Genomic DNA, 19513 nt, shown 5'->3' with positions numbered 1-19513 from the left:
GAGGGTCGAAGGGAAATGGTTTCCTCCCTCACAGGTATATTTCTGCAATTATTTTCATTAAAATCTTAGAGGAAGATTGATAAGTAAAACATGCCCTTTAAAAGTGTAACAAAAATTCATGAGCTAACTTACTAGTACCTGTGTCCAAGCCTGATGACCCACATATTAGGAGGGAACGGACTCCCCACAATTGTTCTCCTACTTCTACCCGTGCCACGGTATGTGTGCCTGCTTGCATGCACACAGCTGAAGAGTTTTTAAATGAAATATATATCGTAGAATTCATTCATCTTTGTAAGTTAAACACACGAAGAGGTAAACAACAATAATACATTTTGGTCCTTTAGAAGAACAAAAACAATACATTACCTCATTACAGGATTTACTGGGTTGGCTTGCATGGTTAGGGACGAGTACTTCAAGAGTGGTGTGCATACAGGAGATGCCAAGAACTCAGTAGCTCTTTAGGCCGTGAAACTTGAAGCCCCAGAAAATGGGAGACCAAGGATATAGTGCCAGTCTCAGGCTGAAGGCTGGGACACTGGAGAGTAACTGATGTGAGTCTCCATTGAGAGGTTAGTGTCCATGGGCAGTGACAGCAGCGGCATTAGATTTCGGGAGGATGGCACTGCACTCTTCCTACCTTTGTTCCTTCTGGGTCCCCTACAATGGTGCTAGCTGACCCTATTCAAAACAAGCCATCCTCTTGGGAAATGCCCTGGCCTGATGTACCATCTCCCCTTAGGCGTCTCTGAACCCATGTTGCCAATCAAATGAGTCATCTGTAGTAACTACCAGCAAAATAGATCAATTGCAATAGCGACGAGTCATCATTAAGAATTACTCGGACACAACACTGATATACTCTAATAGTTGATATCTAAGCTAGCTCTCCGCCAACTAATGTGGGCAGTTATGTCCCGTGTGAATATGCTGGGCAAGGTTGGCTCACCTGATGCCACATTGTGGTGCCACATTTTGTCACACTCCACCACTCAGTAACAGTATACAGTTTAAAAATGTAGGACTTTTTATTTCTAGAATTTTTCATTTAATGTTTTTAGACTGTTGACCATGGATGATTGACACTGCAGAAAGTAAAACTGCAATAAGACTATTTTAACAGAGTACAATGAGCAAACTCTAGTTTGGGGCAGACCTGCACATTTGGCTTTAACTGGTCTACCTATATTTAGATGCTGTGTAAGATTCTGGCATCCAGTGTTGACATTTGTGGACCTAGTTCAAGCATCTAGTAAGTGGTCTCTTCTAGACTGGATGGCATAGAGTGGGGGCCCAACAATTTCAGCCTCATCTCAGTCCCTAAACCAACTTGGTGGTAAAAGGAATAAAGTATATGCATTGGAATAAGCTAGTTCCCTTTATTGTAACAGGCACCCCAGACCCTAGGCCCCCAAACCTCAACTCCATGTTCTGGAAAAGTCCTTAAATGTACTAACCTTGCCTTTTGGCTTTTTTAGTTTTTTTTTTTTTTGGTTTTGGTTTTTTTTTTTTTTTGGTTTTTTGAGACTTGTATGTATTATTAATTTTCACCTAATACACTCTTAACTTCGTCCTAAATCCCAATTTGTATGACTGGAAAATCCTCACTGGCTAAAAGCATTTTGAAACAAGTCTGCCATAGCAAACTCTATTTGGATTGTACTTTAGCTAGAGTATTTGGAAGGAGCAGACTGAGCCTGGACTCTTGCACATGCCCTTTGCCATGTTTCTTTGAAACTTACATAGGTTTCGTCTGTCAAGTTCCAAAACCATGACATGAGTCTCAGATCACTGGACTTAAAATGAGAAGCCACCTGTGGCTTTAAATTGGAGCACCTACCTCTCCTGCTACTCATTGACCAATGAGGTCCCCTGGGAGAAGAAACTGAGCTTGGGACTCAGTCTCCTCACTCGGGGTCCAGGACACACTACCCTTCCTCAGGCTGTCTGCAGGGTACTCTTGAAACAGTCAGAGGAAAAGGGAGAAATATACTAAAGGGGGGGAGACATAAAAAATTATATACCCCAGCTGCAATAACATTTTTTCAGCAGCATTCCCAAACAAGGAAACCATTTGCATCCTCACGAAACACTACAGATGTACGAAGAAAGGTCCCTCTGAAAATTTCACTCCGGGCCCCCATTATCATTACTTCCTATGTGCAAAGTAGTCTAGCTACAGTCGGTTACTACACATTTATGTTTTGTCCGTCGAAGCTCAGCAGAGTAAAGCAGGATGCGAAAGGAAATAGAAATTCAAACTGTTCATTGCCTGGCGGCCTGCCAACTTTCTAAATGCTGCAAGGCGTCACTAACACACCACTAAGGATGAAAAGTGTGGACGGTGTCTGGCTCTTCTTTCTATGTAGTATATATACTACAGGAAGTGCAAAATACAAGGGGATGGGAAAGGGCTGAACACAGGGAATGGATGTGAGTCAAGAAACAGGGCATAAATCCAATTGTTTTCTAGGTCTAACTCTGCCATGGGCTTTTTGTTTTGGGTGATGGATAAGTGCATAAACATATTTGACAGCGAAAGTGTAAAATTTAACAGCAAGCGTTCAGAGCCGCCATTCTGAATGCCCGTTCTAGCTGTTGAGTTGTATAGACTTTGTATCTGGTTAATTTTTGTGTTATGTTTTTATTTACTTGCAAGTTTTTTTGATTAATAAGGTTTATTTTAAAAACTAACAAAGAACAACTTTGGAGTGCTTTCTTAGGTTTTATGTTATGTTTCATATAGTAAATTGTACTTGAATTCCTTGAGGCTCGCTGTCTGTACCAAACATTATTGTGTTAGTTATGCGCTAGTCAGGGATGTAATGACACATTAACCATTGATGTTCCCTGATTCGAAAATTTCCCTTTAAAAATGGTGAATTAATGAAAAAGGTGTAGGGCCATATTATACAGGTCCATATTTCTACATTATTTGGTGGCCAGACTTTGAGGCCACAGTTTGCTCCTGGCCACACAGAAGGTGGTCACCTAGCCTTTCCAGAGAAACTGACACCATCCTAAACAAAGAGTCAAGATAAGCCAATGCCATCTGCTTCTTCTTTGTAACTATGAAAGAAGATTGCCTGGGGAAAAGGTGTTAATTCAGTCTACAGGACAGAGCAGCCATAGTTGTGGACGTGACCTAAATCCCCGCTACCTAGGAAACAGAATGCTAATGAATTTCCCCTTCCCTTTATGTTTTGGTATAAAAGCTGTTTGGAGAATAAACACGGGTGAATTTTGAAGATGTGAACTCAGGATTTCATGAGGGATCACTGAGAACTCCCTCCCAATAAAATGATGTGAGTTGTGTCTTTATTCTCACTCCTCCCCGCTGGTCCGAGAGATAATTTATGTCAAGGCTGGATCTCGACAAAAGGAGGGCACAGGAGAGTGAGAGGATTTTAATGAATGTAAATATAGATGCTTTGAAAGCATATTCTTTTTGGCAGAGAAGTAAGATGCGTGTCTCCATCAACATCCTAATTCTCATTCCCTAGAGTGTGTGATCTCCATTCTCTGCAAGCGGCTGACTACCGTAACACATCCATTAAGTATTGCTGCCCTTTGGGGAGTTTGCTTTCTTTTCAAGCTTCTTATTAAATGTATTTGAGGAAGCTGCATACATGTCCCTTTTCAGCCTGTAATCTCGGAACTTGGGAGGTGGAGTCAGAGGCAGGCAGATTTCTACAAGTTCAAGGCCAGCCTGTGGTCTACATAGAGAGTTCCAAATAAACCAGAGCTGGGTAGTAGGATCCTGTCTCAACACACACACACACACACACCCCACATACACACACACCCCTCAGCGCACCACACCATACAACAACAACAAACATTCTATTTTGATGGGCAATGTTGGTTTCCACTTTCTGCTCCAGCTGAGTTCTTATTGGCATTAGAGTTCCTTTCAAGAGAATTACATAGGGTATTTATTGCCTCCACAATGACCCAGTTTCCCAATTGGCAGAAGATGTTCTGCTACAGGAAAGGAGGCGTGAAATCCCACACACCACCTTCCTTTCCCTTCCTGTTTGCTTTTTCTGTTCCCAAGCCTTTCTTGGCTTGTATTTAACCTCACTCTAAGAGCTGTTGGTGGTGGGCAGGGGCTGGGAAGTTATCTCAGAAGGTCATGGCTCTGGCTGAAACTTCATTCTGCCCTGAGATCCTCTGAGGGTCTCACTCCCATCTACCCCCCTACCCCCAGCCTGTTGGGAGCAGTGAACCCCCAGATCCTGAATTTCTTGTAAACAACTTGTTTTCCTCTGCTCTGAGACAGCCTGCAGCTGCTCTGAGCACGAGATCCTCAGGAGTTCCTGATGGCAGGAGAGTGGTTTCTGGTGGGTTTGGCTGGGGCATGGCTATCAGTTAAGGATCCCTATGTAAGTGGCTCTGGTATGCAATAAAGGGGGCATTCTTGGGGCATTCTTGTTTCAAGGATGACCCGTGTCTCTGTCTGACTGTTTTGCTGTGTTTCAATCTGCAGCCCCTTGCCCAGTTCACGAACTGTATGGTAGCGCATAGAGCACAAACGGGCACAGTGGACACCAGCCCAGTGGACTTTGGAGCCTGGTTCCTGATCCTTTATTTTGCTTCCCAACCCGTGTCTATCATATGGTATCCTGCTTCTCTATCACGATTAGATTTGGCTTTGGTCTGAGTTCTTTCTTATTTCCCAGGCTTTGCTTGGTCTGCTGGTTCTCGTCACCACCCAAAGCTAAAGAAAAGAGGCACCTAAATCTTAATTATTGTGAACTCCCAAATAATGATGTCACTGGGCAAGTGGCTGAAGTCACTCTGGATAACCATCTCTGTTTTGTCATGAGTGGGTCGTCTCTAGGGTCTTAGATTTTAGGAATTCTAGGAACCCATAAACTTCTGTGCTTCATTCAATCCAACTGTCTTTAATAATTCTGTTTTGAGCTAATACCCCTGAGCACCGAGTACTATAGAATGCAGGCAGGTCTCTACCACCACTGCATAAGGAAAACTCGCAAAGATGATAACTGCGCCTCTTTATTCGCAGCACATCACTTACAGAACACGTAAGGCCCCCACCCCAGGTGTCCAGTCTTGTTTTATGACTGCGTGGCTGCGTTCCCAGCCTTTGCAGGCAGTTCCTCCACATAGGCAGCAGGAAAATGGCCTTTCTTCCCATTCAAAGAGCCAAACCACCATCCTTCTTCCTTCTTCTCATGTAGGGTCACAATGTCTCCTGCGAGGACACACACTGAGTTAGACCAATGGTTCTGGGTAGCCTGAGCACAAGCCACACAAAGTTGGTAAGAGCTTTGAAGAACAGTTCCGTACCCAAGAAACTGCTTTCTGCATTTGTTTCGGATGAAGCACAGTTTGCTGAGTGCTGTGCATGAAAAGCTGAGGATGTTAAAGAGAGTGAAATAATGAACTACCAAATGATGTTAAGGATTTGCATAAAATCAGAATGGTGGTAGAATCGCACAGCTGGCTTCTCCTTTTACGTGCAGTGAACAGCTTGTCAACAAACTTGCTGACCATACCTTAAGGGTGGCCATGAGAGTTGAGAATATTTCATTGGAAGTGCGTCTCTATTAATAGTTTTTCTTGAAATTGTGATAACTCCCTGTGTCACATTTGGCTTCAGTCTTTCTACAGTTTCACGTAGAAATCTCGCCTCCATTCATTAATTTAGACGACTTATTAATAATAAAACATCAATTTGGAGATAATCATTTGAAGGAAATGAGTAAAGCCAAACTCCTAACAGAGTTCTTATCTAATTTTTGGTTGCCCTTTAAAAAAGTAACCATGGTCTCAGTAACTGTAAACTTGCTGGGTGGGCCAGCACACTTTAGTTAAGCCTCTGGCTTGAAAGAACTCTTTTTCTCTCTCTGGGCATATTATTTGCTTATGAAGCATCCCCTAACGGTCTGTGCGTTGAAGGTTTAGTGCCCGGACAGTGGTGCTGTTGAGAGATAATTGGATATTGAGGCTGCTGACTTCGTTAATGTGTTCATATTGAATGGCCTGTTCAGTGGTCTATTTGCAGGAAGGACACTGAAGGGCTTGCATTAGAAGGTCAAGGTCATCCCTTCCCCTCCCTTCTCCTTTCCCCCATCCTCCTCCCACCTCCCAGCTGGCTGGCTATGGAGAATGGGGCAGCTTTCTTCCCTTGCTACAACATTCAACTCTCAAATTTTTGACCTCCCCACAGACCTGAAAGACAACCAAACAAACCAAATCCCTGGAAGCTAGGAGCCAAACTAGCTATTTTGTCTCCTCAGCTGTTATTTTTCAGGCATTTTGCCACAGCTTTGAAAAGCCGACTACCAGGCTGCTTCCCACACATCAAGGTAGAAACACCCACTTCCGGGACCAGCATCTGCTTTTCTTTAGCCCCGTTCTCACTGATGTCTCCTTCACTCTTCCCTGCCCAGCCCTGGTCTGGAGGGACAGGTGGCGGTACCGTCCTATCTTCCCAATCATGGTTTTCTCTTTCTTCTCACAGGAGCTCATTCTGATTCCGAGTTCTCCCTCTCCAAAGAATCTACTTGGGCCAGTAGGCTATTTGGTGAAATGTAAGCAAATTCAGACAAACGACTTGAAATATTATTGTTATGGTCCCCCAGCCTCTGGTGCCATGTTTCATTGACAAGAGCTACTTAAACTTTAAAATATAGGTGGGCTTTGCAACCAACAGAGAACTGATATAGATAAGATAATTAATGTAAACTTTGAAACATAAACTCGGGGACCTTTGATTTCTTCAGTAGTCTCTAAGAAATGTGTTTTTTCACTCTTAGAAAAGGAAAATGATAGCTAGGAGAAATCTGATTGGTCTGTGGTAATTAAATCTGACTAGCTTGTGGTAACTAGAATGTTCCCTCTAGCCGGGCGGTGGTGGTACACACACCTTTAATCCCAGCACTCAGAGGCAGAGGCAAGCAGATTTCTGCAAGTTTGAGGTCAGACAGGTCTACAAAGACAGCCAAGGCCATTACACAGAGCAACCCTGTCTTGAAAAAACAAAGAAAGAAGAGAAAAGAAACATGAAATGACTGTTAGCTGTCATTTGCTACAACATTAATCTTGATTTTCTTTTTGTTCTTTCTTCTTTTTCTTCTTTTTTTTTTTTTTTTTTTGAGACAGGGTTTCTCTGTAATTTTGGAGCCTCTTCTGGAACTAGCTCTTGTAGGCCAGGGTGGCCTCTAACTCACAGAGATCCTCGTACCTCTGCCTCCCGAGTGCTTGGATTAAAGGCGTGCGCCACCGCTGCCCGACTCTCCATCTTGATTTTCTATTGCTCTGGAAGTCATGGCCATGGATAATAAGCTTCTCTTATGGCATAATTCTTTCTCATGGGCACACTTCTAGGTCTCTGCCTTAGCTTGGACATCCAACCATAGAGACGTGCAGAAAGTGGAGGCTGGACATTTGTACTTAGGAGTATTAGTTTATATAATCTACTGGAAACACTTCCCTGGGAAATACTCTGACACAAAGGGACCTGATCCTTTAGAGGGGCTCCAGGTTCTTTTCTGAGAAATGGGGAACAAACAACCTGGGCACCAATGGACTCAGACTCTAGAACTTTCTGTCATACTAAGGGAGCTATTACTTCACTTTTCTGTAATTCTTCCCTCTAAAAAACAAAAAGGTGGAGTTCTGTCTCCAGTGAATCCCCACGAGTGGCATCCTGCCCTAGTATAGCACTGTGGTTAAGGATGTGACTGAGTTCTGAGCTCAAATCCTTCACTGCTCCTGCTTGTGATTTTAGTCTAAGTACAGAACTTTTCTCTGTGACATTCTTCTCTGCTATAAACAGGAATAAATAATGTCTGTCTCAGAGGGTTCTGTGAATAATAATTGAACAATATGCTCCCAACAGTGCCCGACACACACTTAGAAACATGAAATGACCTTGTGTAATTAAGGTTACACAAGCCTTAATTTCATGTACTTTGTCTCTATTCTGCAAAGAATGACTGAAAACCTCAGCCAGGAACAACTTAACGCTGTCCCTGAAAGACAAATTTTATTCAAAGGAAGCATCTCAACATGAAAAAAAAACAATTAAAATACATGATAACGAGTCTTACCTTTTTCCAAATTCAGCTCATCATCTTGCCTGGCTTGGAAGGTATACAAGGCCTTGCAAAGATTGTTGCTGACTTGGGACCCAGAGGCTAGAGTTTGGGATGAAGCTGTAGTTACCATGGTGACTCAGTAGGCAAAATGAACACAATCAGAAATTCTTTGTTTAACAGAATGGTGCATAATTTGAATTTTCTGAAAAAAATTTATAATTTTATCTAATATTTCTTCCTTGGTCCAATAAGTATCTATAATATACCCAACATGTATATGAACTATGCATATCATATAATGAAGACTCAGATTATGCAGGAGATATTAATTCTGGAGGAAAATTACTATTATTATACTAATAACAATGGCAATTTAAAATTATTTGCTTTCCGTGTGCACATGGTTGATAGCATTCGGTAATGCGTGTGGTAGCTGCAGTTTTTCTTTTTAAAACATGCCAGCTTTGCCATCCAGGTAGAGAAAGGGAAGAGTTGAGCATGTGTGTCTCATTAGCCCTTGTTGATTAGGAAACTGTTTTCAAAAATTTCACTGGTGGCTTTTGAGTAGATTGTGCAACCTCAATGCCTTGGGTCTTACTAAAACTCTTTTGGGGCGCCATTCTGTTGTAATAGGAGCGGTGGGGCTGTGTCCCCAGCCTGGCTAGCTTATGCCCCGAAATAACAACATACAAACTGTATTCATTCAAATACTGTTTGGCCCATTAGCTCTAGCCCTTACTGGCTAATTCTGACATCCTGATCAACCCATCTCTGTGTAGCACCCGTCTTACCGGGAAAGATTCAGCATGTCTGACCTGGCGGCTTGCTCCATCGTGTCTGCTTCAGAGAGCAGAGCTATCACGTCTACCTGGGAGAGGGAAGCGTGGCCTCTCTGAAAGGAGCTGCATGGTTTCTGAGCTCACTTCCTCTTCCTCCCAGCATTTTGTTCTGTTTACTCCTCCTACCTATGTTTTAACCTATGAGGGCCAGCCAAGCAGTTTCTTTATTTTTTAACCAATGACCTTCCTCCATCACTGGAGAGCTGAGATTGTGGTGTGTAGCCGAGGGACAATGACCGTGTGTATGTATACATGTGTGCACATGTATGTATGTACGTGCACGTGTGCATACATAGCTTCTCATGTTATAAAATGATGTTCCCAGCCTGCACTCCTTCGTAAGGCCTACCTACCTTTCCTTCTACGTTTGGACACAGAACTACAGACACTAACAAATTCATCACTCTCGGCTGAGAGGTAATTTCTTTTTAGTAAATATGGGTGAATGTAGCTTAGAAATCATATTTAAATATTAGCGATGAACCCTACCCAGAGGACAAGCTCACGATTGTTTTGGGCACTGGATTACCTGAAGGTGAAGAACTAGGGCTGTTCTGCCTGCCAGAAGGTGCCTTGCTCACAGTTTTCTCTAATCTCGTCGTCAAAAGCGGCCGGGATATTCTTACGTAAGTGTGAGAGTGTTCCTGTGCAAATAGAGTTTATAAAAAGAAAGTCATTTTAAACAACCACGCTATAAATATCCATGTAACACTGTTCTCTGTATGTCAGTTCCTTGGGATTTATGTTTGTGGGTTTTTTTTAAAATGGGGATGATGCATAAATAATCAAACTATTTCTAAGACCCCCTGTGTTTCAACTTTCTTTGTTCCAAAGGCAAAGTAGTTTCAGAATGAGATGATTACTATATGTTATAGTCTGCATTTCCAGTTTGGACCTATATGTCTGGGCCTAATAGAAACATTCACAACAATTCTGGAAACCCAAGTTTAATGGGTCCCAATATAATGATTGAACCAATAAAATGATTGAGGAGAATGCATGACTCTCCTCAGAAAGAATACTGTCCCTTTGTTGCTGGGTGTTTGGTTATACTTCCCTTCAGAATGTCACGAAACTAGCCACAAGCAGTAGCTGTCTGCGTAACAATTTCCAGAGTGTGGCCCTGCACGGACACCTGTGTGTGTGGTGTAGCCATGTTATGTACTGGGTTAAACATTTCCACTGTGCTAAGATGAACCTGAGGCTTGCCATATGACCTTACAGTCTAGGTCTGTTGGAATACCAACATTTCAAGTTAGTTGGAGGTTCCACAATAGCACATTGTAAAGCTAAAGTTAAGGACTGAAGAGAGAGAGGAGAAATCCTGAGTTCTTCATTTGAGTGACTGAGTCTCATTCCAAAGGACATGTTTCGTTGGGTTTAGTGCCAGTGTGCTCAACAGAGATAAGAATAAGTTTATTTTAGTCACCAGAGCAAGAATTGGGGCACAGGTACAGCTTGAAAGTTATGGTGGGTTTTCTGCCTTGACTTTCTGGTAAGCCCTTCTGCCTGGCCAGTCCAGCTAAGCCATCCCAGTGATCTCCACGTTACCTTTTCCTTCCACTTGAAGATGCAGGCGCTACAGGGGTGGCTGGGTTTCGGCCTCTGCTCCAGGTCTGCTAACACTGACGACAGCTTGTAGGAGTTCGCTTGCAAAAGGTCTAGTTTCAAACTGTTCTGTAGACACGTCGTGTGGCCATGGGAGGAAATGTCAAGAGAATGGGGCACAGCCGGTGAACAAAGGAATCTCAGGATCCCTTCCAAAGGGAAAGAGGTCTAGAAACACACACACTCGGCTCACATATGAATACACATGAAGAACACTGAAAGAACAAGACCCTTACCTCTCCAAGAACCCGGATACTACAAAATACTGTGAAATCTGTCAATACCACCCGTGTCCCTTTCTCCCGAGGTGAGGAGTTCTGTGGGATTTGGTACCCACCACTTGAAGCCTCATGCTTGCTGATAGAGTCCCAAGCTCAGGAGTTATCTCGTCTCTTTACTTCTGTGTGAGCTAGGCTAGTTTGTGAGCAAATGACGCTAATGCTTGTCTAATGCTGGCAATGAGAGAAAAACTCAACACAAAGACAACCGAAGAGACGAGGGCTGAAAGACCCCAGCTTAGCTGCTGTAATGCCATTTTGCAAAGCCTTCACACAAACAAATGTAAGTTCAAGGTAAAGTCAGTACTCCTAGGTGATATGGGAGTGTCATATATCAATCTGTTGATTTCATTGGTTAAGCAATAAAGAAACTGCTTGGCCCTCATAGGTTAAAACATAGGTGGGAGGAGTAAACAGAACAGAAGGCTGGGAGAAAGAAGCTGAATCAGTGAGTCGCCATGATTCTCCCATTCCAGGCAGACACAGGTTAAGATCATTCCTGGTAAGCCAGCTCATGGGCTACACAGATTATAAGAAATGGGCTAGTCCAGGTGCGAGAGTTAGCCTTGAAGACGCTAGTTAGAAATAGGCCAAGCAGTGTTTAAAAGAATACAGTTTCTGTGTAATTATTTCGGGTAAAGCTAGCCGTGGGGGCGGCCGGGTGCCGGGGATGCAGCCCGCCACTCCTATTACTACACCTAGGCGGTCAAACAGGATATCTGTGGTCAGACACCAGGCCTAGGAGGGTAACGAACAGTTCTGGGAAAAACTACATGTGCCCTAGATAGGGCCAAGTCTGCTATTATTATCAGACCTTCATATCTCTGGGGAACTTGTCCCCTAAATGAATCCATTGCCTCATTCGAACTGACCAATGAGATCCCTGTAACCATGCATTGCTTCTGTATGCCTGCTTTTGCCACCCTTTTCCTATAAAAAGACCTTCTCCCAGCCTGCAGGTGCACAAGTCCTCCAAAAGGACTTTGCCGCCCACAGGTACTTGTACCCACCCAATAAACCTCTTGCTAATTGCAGCCAGTGGTCTCGACTGTTCCTTGGGTTAGGGGTCTCCTCCTGAGGGAAGGTCCTCTCTGAGGGTCTTTCAAGGGCCTTGCTTTTTATGACTCTACTTTGGTAGATATCCTTTGCATTGAATTAGTTAATTGAACATTTTGTGCTGTCACACAAAATATCCTATAGTGTGTTTTAAGACTTTCTGTAAACCATACCCACATGTTATTGCAGTAGTATTTCAGATCTCCGCTCCCAAGCAAACAGAATGAGATCTTTCTTTTCACAGAAAGTATTAGGGTCATTTCTGCAGCAGCCTTCTTACTAAAGGAAATCTATACTTAAATCACACACACACACACACACACACACACACACACACACCCCACAAATTATAGTTAGCCGCATCTGCCGGTTTTCACCAAACCACTACTCAAACTCCCAAGTTGGTCAGAATTATTAGATAGCTACTTCCTCAGGAAAGTTAGGTTAGGTAAAAAAAAAAGTTCTCTGGGTTCTTATATCCTTTAAGACATTACTAAAAATGTCCACCCTTCCTGAATTCTTCTTGTATTAACAGCAGCCCATGTCCCATCATGCAAACCACAGCACAAGCCCTCTTCCAGCCCCTTCTCACTCTCACCCAAAGTCCTCCAAAAGTTTGCTTCTAAAATACCTCCCTGCTTCCTCAGAGTCCTTTGCCACACCCCTGTGCTCTCCTTTGCCATGCCCCCATGCCCCCTTTGCCACGCCCCCATGCCCTCCTTTGCCACACCCCTGTGCTCTCCTTTGCCATGCCCCCATGCCCCCCTTTGCCACGCCCCCGTGCCCTCCTTTGCCATGCCCCATGCCCTCCTCTGCCATGCCCCCATGCCCCTTTGCCACGCCCCCGTGCCCTCCTTTGCCACGCCCCATGCCCTCCTCTGCCACTCCCCCATGCCCTCTTCCCGATTATAGCCATATCTTTTTTCTTGTTTTTAGAGGATTCTGATGTCAGTTGAAGAAAAAAATGGAAAGTAGAATCTTATTAATAACTTTAGCGGCCCCTCTTCATGATGAGGTTTCATCCTGATATGCTCAACGTTAGCTGAGAACTGATGTAATGCACCCAACCTGCTAACCGCCCTCGCTTAGGCCGGCAGGCCTGAGGCCGCTCAGGATCTTATGCTAGCTTACACTGGGCAAAATCACCCGGTGCAAAGACCATTTCATAACAGAGGACAGTCCCTCATAATGTATTGGACATTATACTGAAAATAAAAAACAAAACGGCTATGTGCATATACTATCCCACCACCGTCAAAGGCAAATAATCATCAAGTCGAACAAGCTGTCGATCAGCTTTTGAACTCCTTCTCTGAGCACTGCGGTGGCATTTTCTGGATAACAATGCATCCTCAAAAGAGCTCTATGGTATAGTATCCGTATTCCCATTTTGCAGAGGAGAAGCAGTAACATTCCAGGTTTCTACGGCCAGCAAATCTAATACCAAGAATCAGCTTCTGTGAATGGCAAGCCAGCGATTTGGTGATTACAGACACCTGACAGGAACAAAGTGCCTTGGATTCCACTAACGGATGCTTCTATTTTGGAGACTTCTATTCAGGACACAATTGTGTCTCTCTTTTACAGAAAGTAAAGTAAACATTTCTAGGTGACAGGAAGCTTCCACAGCCCTCCAACAACCCGTGCAGGAGCAGGCTATCTCAGCTCTCCGACTCAATTGTTCTGATTCAGCAGGAAGGAGCCACAAACAGGGTAAGTGGGCTGAAAAATAGTCTAAAAATAACCCCCTCTTCAGGAAATGCACTCTGCAAACGTTTACCTCGTCCATTAAGACCTCTGCGTCCTTCTGGCTCTTGGCATCAGCGAAGGAAGAGTTGCTGGAGAGTGTTTTAAGCTTCTGTTCCAGGCCTGGAAATGAAAGCCCATGCTAGGTCACCTTTCACCCAGTCCTAGTTGGGTGGTAACAGGGAACAGTCACCTTTAAAGAGATCCTGAAGGCTACAAGTGATACACATGGGATGTGGTGCTATTTCATTTGTATTTTAATAAGTAAAGCTTGCCTGAAGACCAGAACGCAATACAGCCACGCTAGTCAGCCATACAGGAGAAGCGGTGGGTGCACACACCTTTAATCCCAGCCGCCACACTAGTCTGTCACAGAGGCTGGGCAGTGGTGGTGCAACCTCTAATCCCAGTGCTAGAGAGGAATATAAAGTGGGATGAGACAGGAACTCGCTCCCTTTCAGTCTGAAGATTTCATAGAGGTAAGAGCTCGCTAGTGGCTTGGCTGCTTTGCTTTTCTGGTCTTCAGGTTGAACCCCAGTCTGTCTCTGGGTTTTTATTATTCGTGCTCCAGTGGGATTTCCTAAATGGAGGTGGATTGGGTGGGGGAAGGGCTTCTCTGTGTAGCTGTCATGGGACTTCACTCAATGGAGATGATTAGTGAACATACAGCTCATTTATTGCTACTCTTCTTGGATGAAATTCGAGAAATGCCGGTGCTTAAAGGATCCGACAGTATTTTTCAGGATAAGATTTTGAGTTTCCTTTGGCCTATTCCAATAATCCTCACATTTACACGATCCTGCTAGGTTCTTCCTCCGTGTTCCTTTTAGGCCCGCAGCATTCCCTATCTTGGGTTTCCTCGTCACGTCAAAAGAAACCCTGAGATCCCTGCCAAGACACTGGATTGTGAATGTGAGGATGTTTTGTTGTCTGTCCTGTCTTGGAATTAGTGCACGTGATATTTCACCTCTGACTCCCGAGTATAGGGTTTGGCGTGAATAACTGTTATAACATTTCAAACATTAGTAAAAGGACAGAAATGAAACCCCCAAATCATGTCTAAATCCCACAAATCGTCTCTCATCCCAGCCACTTTGAGAATCAATGAAACTATACATTCCTAAAGCAGAACAGTGAACTACTTACAAAATTCTCATAAATTGACCAAAGTGTCCTTTTCGACTTTTTTGTCTTCCTTATTTTGGTGTTTTGAGATTGGGGTCTCACTCTATGCTGGACTGGCCTTCAAGTCCCTATGTAGCTCAGCCTGCGTTTCAGCCCACAGCACTCTTATTGTCTCGACCTCCTGAGTCCTTACCCACACCTGACCCTAACTTCTAGTGGTATTTCATTTGTATTCTAATAAATGAAGCTTGCCTGAAGATCAGAGAGTAAAACAGCCACACTGCTCACCCTTACAGACCAGGCAGTGGTGACACACACCTTTAATCCCAGTAGCCACACTAGTTTGCCATAGAAACCGGGCAATAGTGATACACACCTTAATCCCAGCCCTAGAGAGGAATAGAAGACAGGAGGAGACAGCTCTCAGACACAGTTTCATTCTGAGATTCCTGGAGGCAGGATCGCCATTTCATACTGGGGTAGAGATAGGAGCCAGCGGCGGGCTGTTTTCCTTTTCTGACCTTCATGTTTAACCCCAATTTCTGTCTCTTGGTTTTTATTAATCGTGCTACACTAAGTTGTTTTTTTAATTTTTTTATTTATCGTGTGTGTGTGTGTGCATGTGTGTGTGTGTAAGGCATGTGTACATATGTACCACAGAGCATAGTGGAGGTCAGAGGGCACCTTGGCAGAGCTCTTCCCCCTTCACCTTCACGTGGGTTCTAGGGATCCCCTCACACTGCCATGTTTTCAAGGCAACTGCTCTTACCCACTGGGCCATCCCATCAGCCCCACACCTGACTTTAAATTTTTTTCCTTTGATTCAACGCAACTTAGATTTAATATGCAGTTCTTTAAAGAGAAGATCCCCGCCCTGCTCCACAAAAGCAGATGAACCCTAGCTCTTAGTAAAGCTCCCGAGTGTGATGTAATACTGTTCTTTATCTTGCATGGAATGACATTGTCACATGCCAGGCATGACACCAGTGTGTGTGCCAGAGCACAAGGGGCAGAGACAGGACCAAAGTGTGAGGCCAGCCTGGTCTGCTCCATGGAGTGAGTTCCAGGCCAGCCACGGTTCTGGGGCATGAAAATCACACACCTTCTTTGTCCCTTGAGGCCTTTTCGATGTCTTTTTGCAGTCTCAGCAATTTCGGTTTTATCAATGACTTCCGTCTCTCTTTATCCATTGTATTCTTTGGATCTTCTTCCTTTGGAAGGGGAAAAAAATGACATTTAATAACGTAAGGGAAACAAGTGAGAGTCGCTACTTAGAGTTTTTCTGAGACTCTCATTATATTTGGTGGTTTTTACTCTTACACTGTATTTGCTGGTTTTATTCTTATTCATCATATTTGATGGTTTTTCAGTCTCACCAGAGAGGACGAGATTGAAAAATGAAGGTAATAGTTGGTTCACGCACATTGTTCTACGTCTTAGGCCTGATTAATAAGGTCACATCCTGTTCACAATTCATCAGCACACAGCTCAGCATTCTATTTAATAAAGCAAATGATTCTTGGGGGAAGAGATTTTCTGCGGTGACTTCAGCTTCTGGATAAATAAATTATTTGCCGGATACCTCATGCTTTATGACATAATTGATATTGATTCAAACTCAAGTCTTTTAATCATCCACTGCGGGACTCTGCACGCCTCAGGTTAGGACTGCGTCAGGAGCGGAGCGAGCGTTCGCTGGATATTGCGCTGGCTAGCTATCAGGCGTTCTAGAGCTAGGACGCATGCTCAGCCCCAGATGGCGCGCGCTACCTGGTTAGTTCCCCAAGCACGGCGTTAGGAGAAGCAGCCACTCAAGGCCACACGTGGGCACGCACCAAGGCTGTAGACTGGCGAAGTGAAAGGAGGACCAAGGGCATTCCGCAGGAGAAACGGTGCAAAGAAAGGAAAGGGCAAGAACGGTGGAAGAAAACGGGGCCTGTATGAGCTGGATGAGAGGTCAGTGCAGAAGCTGCTACGTTTATGTGGTTTCATTTTGCTTTGTTTCATCTCGAGACAGGATCTCACTATTTGGTTCAATCTGTTGGGCTTGAACATGTGGGCAATCCTCCTGCCTCAGCCTCTCAAGTGCTGGTATTACAGGCATGAGTCACAAGACCTGGCGGTGTATAAGTTCTCATGTGGGTTACTTCCGGGTTGGGTGAAAAGAAAACAATCAAGCTGGTGGGTCAGGAGGTGGCTGAACATGAGTAAACAGCAACCCACAGAGGAAGGAGGGAGCTGCTCCGGGAGGGGGGAGAACCTGGCTTTAGAGAAACCTCCACGAAGTGGGGGTCACGCAGGATATGGAATGAGAGCATCATCCCCATAAAAATATGAGGTTGCTAAAAAGATTTTCTTTCTGTATCATACAAAGGAGGTTTCCCTGTGTCTTTATTACATCCACCTCTTACTCGGTGAGCTTGGCTGCGTTTCCCTTATCATACCTGTGACACCAAGATATGAAAGAAGGTTCAGGCTGAAGCCGGCAGGTATTCAGCCCCTAAACACAAAAATAATACTCCGACCCCAGATTCTCCACCACTGCTTCTTGGAGCTGCCTGGAGTAGAGGTCTCAACTGCTGTTGTACCGTTAGGTGAGACTTGACTAAGCCCTAAGGACACCTTACTCTAGTCCTAAGATCTCATTGGAGGAATGCCATCACAGTGTGGCTCCCACACCGGACCTTCTGGGGACACCTTGCATTTAAACATTCATTACTAGGAATGCCACCTCCTAGCACTTCAATAGAATCCTAGCCAAATGTCCCAGCATAGCCTTATTTTATTGACAAAGATGACAGTGGCATTTTAAAACTTTATTACGTTTATTTATTTACAGATGTTTGCGGAGGTCATAGGACAGCTTGTGGGAGTTGGTTCAGTCCTTCCTACATGTGGCTCTTTGGAACGAGCTTACAGGCAGGGCAGCGGTGCCTTCACTCTGCCTGCTATCTTGCCAGCCCCGTGGGGACATTGTGGCTACAGCTGATAAGCAAACATCAGGTGAGTTTTGCTGTCCATTTGCCCATCTGAGGGTTCGTGCAATGTTGGAGGAAGGAAAAGACACCTTTCATTTTCATCCCTGTCTTCCCCTTCCTTTCTGCTTTGAAAAAACTAACTTGGGGACATGGGGTGTCTCCACATTCTGTCCTTCTTCCCCAAACACTGACCGGGAGAAGGGCAGTACCAAGAGAGGCGTGTCAAGCTGCAATCCTTCAGGTAGGGATTTTACAGAACTGACAAGTAGCTCCACACTGGTCACTGGCCTTCCACAGTAGGAGCTCAGATTACTTTCTGGTCTCGTTTGCTCCTGTCTGAGTAAATGTCACAGCACTGGATAAAAGCCAGTTCATACTGCCGATGACCACGAGGTCACAAGCTAGAAGGCTTAGCTTTAAGGATAGCATGGCAATCCTCGTCAGTCATCTGAGACAGATTTAGCCACCATGGTTGAATTCTAGGGGACCCAAGTTTTTCAAAAAACATAAATTCCCCTGAACATGCCCATTAGAGATGAACCGTCCTAACTCCTGATGCTGCAACGGAACCCTCGAATCCCCCAGAATACTTTTATGTTATTGATAAGTTAGGTGATGGAGGCATTTCATTGCCCTTTGGGAGGGGTGTCTAGAAATACCTGCTTAACCGAAGCTGGCAGGGAAGAGCGCCCTCCCTTTTTATTCCCGCCGCCTCCCGCAGCTCCCTTCACCTTTGCCGAGGTAGGAAAGAAAAGGCTCAATAAAGAAACAGCCGGCTGCTTGGGTGACTGTTGGGCGGGGGAGAAAGGTGAGTCTTGTCCGGAGTCAGAGCTCTTTTCCTCTCCCTTCTCCCTCCGTCCCTGGTCTCTGAGCAGGGGTACTGGTTCTTGGCTCTGGGTCGGCTCTCTATGGAATCCAGCTGGAGGAAATGAGTAGATTGGCTCAGCAGATCAGAGCCGGGTAAGAGCCGGGAGCGAGCTTGGAACCTGGATAAGTCCCAGCAGATAGCACAGGAAAGAGCAGAAGTCATCAACTCTTAGGTATAAGGTGTAGGTATAAGGTGTACAGCTCAGGGTCGTACGCTTGACTGCCGTGTATGGGGGAGGGCCCTGGCCTTATTCACTCCTCAGCAGCCAAAAAAGAAAAGAAAAATTTAGGATCCTGGGGCCTGGCATTCCAAGCATGAAGGCCAGGAGAAGCTTGGGGGGGGGAGTTTGGTTTTGCTCTTTTTTGTTGTTTGGTTTAGATCAGCTAGCTCCTGGAGGTCAAAGAATTTACTCTGAGAAGCTGAGTGCATAGCTCACACCTGTAATGCAAACACCCAAAAGACTGAGGATGAGTAACAGAAGCAAGACCACTTGGTCTGCTGAGAGAAACTGGGCCATTTTCAGCAATAAACACCACCCTGTAGCAGAAACCCCCAAATGGCCTAAGAAGAGGTCTCAGGCAGTTTGGTCCTAATTTTTCAAGGGTAGGAATCTTTTAAAAGTGCCAATTTTCCCCGTGCTCGGGACTTACATCTCTTCTCCTTTGAGTAAGAGTTGCTCTTTCTGACTTCTGACACACAGACCATGACAAGAAGTCTCTGCTGGGACCAGTTACACAGAACTGTGCTTCCTCTATGAGTGTTATGGCTTGGGATATCTTGAGTCACTCATCCAGAAGGAAGCAGGCTGCTATGTGTTGCCAGGTGAGAGATGGGAAATTCACATTGCAAAAATTAAATATGTGTGCTGGGTGGTGGTGGCACATGCTTTTAATCCCAGCACTTGGGAGGCAGAGACAGGTGGTGGATCTCTGTGAGTTCAAGG

General features: G+C 44.6%; 1 protein-coding gene across 2 annotated transcripts in view; it reads right to left on the bottom strand.

Annotated features, from left to right (window-relative positions):
- Nucleotides 1-5026: 5026 nt before the first annotated feature.
- The window catches only part of Nostrin (nitric oxide synthase trafficking), a 53254-nt gene continuing 38767 nt past the window's right edge, over nt 5027-19513 (bottom strand). For both annotated transcript variants that reach the window (XM_005346514.3, XM_013355680.2), the window contains 6 exons: nt 15827-15935; nt 13634-13722; nt 10463-10588; nt 9441-9555; nt 8085-8171; nt 5027-5221 (listed from right to left, as the gene is read on the bottom strand). In XM_005346514.3, coding sequence (XP_005346571.1) covers nt 5085-5221; nt 8085-8171; nt 9441-9555; nt 10463-10588; nt 13634-13722; nt 15827-15935 — 663 coding nt within the window. In that variant the 3' untranslated portion in view covers nt 5027-5084. The remainder of the gene's footprint in view (nt 5222-8084; nt 8172-9440; nt 9556-10462; nt 10589-13633; nt 13723-15826; nt 15936-19513) is intronic.

Source organism: Microtus ochrogaster, chromosome 4 (genome assembly GCF_000317375.1).
Source record: "Microtus ochrogaster isolate Prairie Vole_2 chromosome 4, MicOch1.0, whole genome shotgun sequence".
In the NCBI taxonomy this organism is placed as follows: domain Eukaryota; kingdom Metazoa; phylum Chordata; class Mammalia; order Rodentia; family Cricetidae; genus Microtus; species Microtus ochrogaster.
Note: the sequence above shows the minus strand (reverse complement) of the source record. Positions and strands in the feature narration are given on the sequence as shown.